Source organism: Copidosoma floridanum, unplaced genomic scaffold (assembly GCF_036245765.1).
Source record: "Copidosoma floridanum isolate Cflo_tuat_1 unplaced genomic scaffold, Cflo_Japanese_pri ptg000029l, whole genome shotgun sequence".
NCBI classification, from domain to species: domain Eukaryota; kingdom Metazoa; phylum Arthropoda; class Insecta; order Hymenoptera; family Encyrtidae; genus Copidosoma; species Copidosoma floridanum.
In genome coordinates, this window is record NW_028321906.1 from 6,020,062 (window position 1) to 6,026,494 (window position 6,433).

Consider the following 6,433-nt stretch of genomic DNA (forward strand, 5'->3'; position numbering starts at 1 on the left):
AGTTCAGTTACACAGGAAGAGTCTCCTAAAAATGCAGCATTGGATCTCACTTAATTTAGATTGCTTTACAATTTATCTTTTACCTAAAAATCGACCTCCAAAACTATCAATATTCTACTTATCTTATATGGCTCATAAAATCGACAATATTTATAAAATTACAATACTCTTGACCTTTTACCATTAACTAATGAAAGAACAGCCCTTCAACTTTAGATTTCCAATAAACAGTTAACTTATATAATATGTACATATCAAAATTTGTGTTACAGAAATCTTAAATCACAATCAAATATACACGTAAATTAATCAGTCGAAAAGAGACAACTGAAGAAAAAAGGTCTTAAAAAGAAGCAGCCACACGAAGAGTCTCCTGGGAATGGAGCATCGGATCTCACTAATTGAAAAATACATTTATTACAGAGATGTAAATTTTAAGTGTTATAAGTAAACAAAGAACCCAACCTTCTCTGATCAAGTGAGATCCAATGCTCCATTCTTATATGAGACTTTTCGTGTGACTGTGCTTCTTTTTCAGGCCTTTTTTCTTCGGTTGTCTCTTTTGGACTGATTAATTTGTGCTTACATGAGTTAATGGTAAAAGGTCAAGAGTATTGTAATTTTGTAAATATTGTCGATTTTATGAGCCATATAAGATATGTAGAATATTAATGTAGAAACTTGCCGCAAGTAGCATAAAAAATGTCAACTATTTATCGTCCATTTATAAGATTATTTGCGGCTGGTTTATAACTAACAAAGTGACTTTACTGTAAGTAGCAATGGTTATTTTGGATCAGCGCCATCTAGCGGTCTTTATTTTTTGGCCAAAAGTGGCTCCTAAAATTCTCAATCAGAGCATTTAGGATTAGAGCCATTTAGTCAATTATAAACCAGCCGCAACTCATGACGAAGGTATAAAATCAAAAAATAACGATACATGTGTTTTGGGCGGCAAGTTAACAATCTATCTTATGCTTAAAAATTTATCTTTAAAAGTACAAACACATAGAAGATCGATTTTTTGGTAGAAAATAGATTGTTAACTTGCCGCCCAAAACACATGTATCGTTATTTTTTGATTTTATACCTTCGTCATGAGTTGCGGCTGGTTTATAATTGACTAAATGGCTCTAATCCTGAATGCTCTGATTGAGAATTTTAGGAGCCACTTTTGGCCAAAAAATAAAGACCGCTAGATGGCGCTGATCCAAATAATTATTACTCCTTACATTAGAGCCATTTAATTAATTATAAACCAGCCGCAACTAATTTTATAAGTAGATAATAAAAATTTGACGTGGTTTGTGCTGTTTGCGGCAAGTTTACAATTTTTTTTTTTACAAAAAAGTTTACCTCCAAAAATATATATATTCATATGGTTTATAAAATCGACCATATGGAATTACTTAGTAATAATTACTTTAATTACTAAACATAACTTCTCGTACATCTTACAAGTCAACTCTACCTTGAATTAAACTGGCGCTATATATATATGGTGCGGAACGCAGCCTGAGATTTCATTGAGTTGTCTGCTTGAAATCTCAATGAGATGTTTTTATTGTGATATGTATATACTTAATATTTACTAACAATTGGTTAAATATTACAAACTTTATTTCCGCGAAATACTACAATACGGTAAAAATACTTTACAAATTGTCTATTTATAGGATGATATTTTTAATCATGATTATACACACTGCTGACTGGCTGTGATTCTTAACCTATATCAGAATTTATATTTAACGTCACCAGTTTATCACGTGCATTTTTTTGTAAACTTATTTCCGTTATTTTATTATCATAACCATTTTATTCCATTAAAATATTTTACAAAAATTTTCAATATTGATTTTTGGGAAGTAGCATTCAAAATATTGGTGTGTGCTTCTAACAAATTTTGATACTCTGTAAATCTTGTCTAGTTTTTAAAAATATTGTTCACTTGATGTTTCAACAGATTTACATGTACTTTCTGAATGGCAGTCGATTTTTATCATGTAGTGTAAGGACATACATTGACCCAGTAACATAAAAATGAATTTTTTCAGGATTGCTGAATCATAATATGTCTACAACGTTTGTACATTCTATAAGAGTGCCAAGGCTATACAAAGAATCTGCCAAGACTGTTCAAAAGGTTCTAGCAGAGGGTGCAAGTTTTAAATCCCTTGTCTTCAAGCCCAATCATCCCGTAAGTTTATTTCATAGTTTGACTCATTTTTGCATAACGTATGTGTTTGTGTATCTAATTGAAGTTACTACGATATGGAAAACACAGAATGTCCAAGGGATCTATGCACTGGTGTCGGAGACTTTGCACCACAGTAAAGAGCTGCAAATTTTGCTAGACAAAACTAACATACTCATTGAAAATCCACGCTTAGATCCTTGGTTGACCAGAGTATTAATAACAGAGCTGCTATGGGGCAAGAAAGTCTTAAAGTCAGAGGCCAAGCCTGTATTGACTGTTCTCGGTTGCAAAGAAAAGTTGCAGCAGGCTCTGACGCAAAATCTCGATGCCACCTTAGATCCCTGCGACAAGAAAACAGGTAATTCACCTATATTTATTTTTCCGTCTGTTTTTAATTTGCAGAAATTTTACCCTTGTTCAATCCAATGGTCTTAATTATTCGTAACAATCGAATACAATCGAGAAGGCACTCAAAGATAAAAAATTTGTTATCTTGCTTTGTGCCAAAGGAAACCAAGAAATTTGTTGATAATAAACAGAAAGAACCATCAGTTACAATGTCAAACACTGCCGGAGTGTTGAGTGTATTTTTTCTGTACAGTGTAGCCATGTTTACACTGCCATTTGTAGCATTTTTTGGTGTTCATCGTGTAATGACGGAATTTCAAGCTGATGTATTTGCAACGAACGCTATGTCCGCAATAACATCAGTGCTTGTTGTTTACTTAATCTTGGGAGTTTACTCGTATCGCGCACTGCATGAGCCTGAACAGCCGAGTGAGCCTTCTAAAAATGATGATGGCACCAGTTCTGCTGATGAATCAAACAAGAAAACTGACTAAACTTTAAGATTTATCTTTCAAGCATTTGTTTTTCAAGCTCATGTTTTTTTTTTTTTATCCTTAACATAGTTTTATTTTATACTGTTTTATTAAAACAAAAGTGTAAAGAATTCAAAGAAGTGTAATTAATAAAGGAAATTTATGTTTTGTTTTTGTTGAAAACTAACTAGTAAAATTACCAAGATATGTACGTATTAATACTCTACTAACAAGCGTTCATGAAGCGCTGGATGCTTTTCGTGATGATGGATGGAGCCTTATACCTCGTTGTGATAACTATTCCTCTCATCTTGAAAGGGTAAAGAATTTGAACTTTGATGATTTCATTCAAGACTTTCACATACCAGAAGTTTTTGTCTTTTCACCTGGTACCAAGTTTTATAATCATCTTGGTTATTTAAATGGGAAATTCTTATTACAAGATAAGGTAAATTTTTTATTTTAGAATTTTTCCCACTTTTTACGCAGTTTTGTAGCAACTTTTATTTTATTTTCCGATTGCAGGCCAGTTGTCTTTCGGCATTTTTACTGGATCCAAAGCCTGACAGTGAAATTTTAGACATGTGTGCGGCTCCCGGTATGAAGACTACTCATCTTGCTGCTATCATTGAAAATAAAGGGTAACTAAAATAAAATATTTATTTAATACCCATCAGTTAAGCGCATTTAATGAAGAGAAAATTTTTTTGATTTTCAGAAAAATTTACGCAGTTGAAATGAACGAGAAGAGATACAAGACTTTGTGCGATGTTACTACGGAAAAAAATGCAACTTGCATTGAGGCCATCAATGACGATGCATTAAAAATATCCCCAGACCAATATCCAAATGTAGAGTACATTTTAGTCGATCCCAGCTGCTCCGGTTCAGGAATAGTCGACAGAATCGAAATCATGCGACAAGATCAACACGATTTGAAAGGCAGACTGAGAAAACTGCAGAATTTGCAGTCGATGATCCTTGGTCACGCTCTTCGATTTCCAAACGTCAAGAGAGTTATTTACAGCACGTGCTCGATCTATCCGCAAGAAAACGAGTGGGTTGTTGAGGAAGCAATTAGGAAAGTTGGCGATGAGTTTCAGCTCGTGGATTTGAAAGAAAAATTGAACAACGAATGGCATAACGTGGGGTCGAACGATTACAGCGATCATGGCGACAGATGTCTCTATGCTCTACCTGAAAAAGACTTGTGCAACGGCTTTTTCGTAGCGATGTTTGAGCGAACAATAAAAGAGTCTGATGCTCATGGGAACAATGGAAGTGTGGAAAAGGGAAAAAATGCTCAAGACAATCCGGAACATAAACTTGAGATGAAAGGAAAAAACGACGCAGACAATGGATTATTAAAAGAGTCTGAAACGATTGAAAATGATCCTCTTGTGTCGAAAAAATCGAAAAAGAAAAAATCCAAGTTACAAGAGGACTCTCATTCTGAACACAAATTTTTAGAGGTGAAAAATGCAGAGGAAGAACCGGTACAGAAGAAGAAAAAAAAGTACAAAAAATCGTCTCAAGACCAACATTCCCCTCAAGATGATCAGATGGAAAATCAAAGCGTAGATGATGAAGGAGACAAGGAGGAAAGGTCGCGTAAACATAAAAAACGAAAAAAGTCCACAGAAACCCAGGAATGCCCTCCATTAGAAATTCAGAATACCATTAGTGAAGACAACGACGAGGAGGCACCACGACGAAAAAAGAAGAAAAAGCGCAAATCAGCCGAAGAAGATAAAACTGTCAGTGAAAAAGAAAACAACGCAGATTCGACCAAGAAATCAAAAAAAAAGAGCAAAAAGCGAAAGAAGGAACTTGAAGCGGAAGAGCAGTGATATCGTATACTATTAAGTAAATGAAGCCCCACCATTTCCATGTACAGAAAAAAAAAGCATACTCTACACTCTAGGCTGTTTACTATACAACACACAGCGCGCGTATTCACGCGTGGCCCACTAAAAATCCAGGCATAATAATTCCGCGGCAATTTTTCCGTGCCGCCCCTTTTTTAATCGCTCGAGGCTTATCGCGGCGAGTTTTAGCGAGGCACGCGACCGGCATTCTTACCTTTTCTTTTTCCTCAACTCGTTGTCGCCTGGTATATCCGCGATAATCCATAAGCTGATATGACATTTCCAAGTATTTAGCCGCTACGCCGTGAAAAAAGCCTTCAATTGAGTGAATATTGTATTACCAGATATTTAATTTCTTTTTTTAATTTTCTCGCAATGAGAATTACCAATGCACAATGCCGTTTTATGTAAAGTCACAGAAATAAATTTAACGTAGCATTTATAGCGCAACGCCAAATAAATCTACTTCTGTCGTAAATAATGCACATCCATGTGCGAACGAAAGTTTCAACCGCAAAGCATGGGTTTCGCACGCGAAAAGCGCAGCTTTAATTACACGAATCGCGCGAGTGCAGTGGGCTGCGATCGAATGAAAATCCGAGTTAATTAAGGACGAAAAAAAGGTCTACCTTTTTTTCAAATCGATCGTATGGTCACGTGAGAGAAAATCGCCCGCCTTGAAGATGGTGTATGCGCACGCGAATATGAAGTAAAAAAAAAAAAACGCGAGAAAAATGTAAAGGAAAAAAGAAAATAAACGTTACTAGGACGCACGCGCTTAAGCATTTATTAAAGCTGGTAGGACGTTTTACGTCACACTCGAGGACTCGTTACGCGGGCCCTTATGATTTTTGCAGTGAGTATTTAAGTATTCGTGGAGACTTTGTGCTGTTTTTTTTATATTGTTAGGGTATTGATTGAAAATAAGCGTTTTTTTTTTCTTTTCAATATTTCTTAATTTAGCGATTCTTCTCTTTTTTGTACGAGGATGCTTTGTTGAATGTTTCTATGGGACAAGTCATATTTCTTAAACAATCATTCTAATTTGATGTTGTTAACAAATAATATGTGAAAAAAACAAAGTAATAATAAAAAAAAGATTATCTTTTCACGACAAAACGAGTATTTTTTTTTTTTACGTTTTGTTCGCCTTTATGGACCTTTGTCAGTTTGTGTCTTTTTACTTGCAAGCTTTTTTTTTTCCTATACAACTGCGGTACAAAAATTAAAATCAATTAAAAAAAAAAAAAGAATAACTCCAACAAACGGACAATCGTTTTTTTGCATCAATTAATATTGCTATTGTTAAAAAATACTTCTTCTAGATGCTTTTGATACGGATCGTAGGAGTAATTTAAACTTGACGTCGACTTGACCGTACAAACTTTCATAATAATCTTGCAAAGTAATTTACATACTTATTAAGTTATTTTTGTTTTCCCACATAGCTGAAAAATTTAATGCACACGTATTTTCATCGTTGGAGCAAACTTTATTTATTTTTTCAAGAAATTACAACGAGCCAACAGACGAATAAATTAATC

The 6,433-nt window shown here is 34.5% G+C and overlaps 1 protein-coding gene across 2 annotated transcripts; it reads left to right on the forward strand.

Annotated features, from left to right (window-relative positions):
• The first annotated feature begins 227 nt into the window (after nt 1–227).
• Nucleotides 228–6,011, forward strand: Nsun5 (Nop2/Sun-like domain containing protein 5). Of its 2 annotated transcripts, none has more exons than XM_089595963.1 (6): nt 228–247; nt 2,058–2,200; nt 2,288–2,558; nt 3,213–3,469; nt 3,547–3,662; nt 3,740–6,011. In XM_089595963.1, exons 2-6 carry the CDS (start codon nt 2,075–2,077, stop codon nt 4,869–4,871), a joined length of 1,902 nt encoding a protein of 633 aa, XP_089452089.1. In that variant the 5' UTR covers nt 228–247; nt 2,058–2,074; the 3' UTR covers nt 4,872–6,011. The 2 variants fall into 2 exon arrangements, with proteins under 2 accessions (XP_089452089.1, XP_014211806.2); XM_014356320.2 differs by lacking the exon at nt 228–247 and adding an exon at nt 1,512–1,644.
• Nucleotides 6,012–6,433: the final 422 nt, after the last annotated feature.

Bases quoted from the DNA above. Each gene is read 5' to 3' on its own strand.
- Nsun5 (XM_089595963.1), top strand. From the start codon at position 2,075: ATGTCTACAACGTTTGTACATTCTATAAGAGTGCCAAGGCTATACAAA. The intron at 2,201-2,287 runs GTAAGTTTATTT...TGGAAAACACAG, and splicing joins TCTTCAAGCCCAATCATCCC to AATGTCCAAGGGATCTATGC. The intron at 3,470-3,546 runs GTAAATTTTTTA...TTCCGATTGCAG, and splicing joins AATTCTTATTACAAGATAAG to GCCAGTTGTCTTTCGGCATT.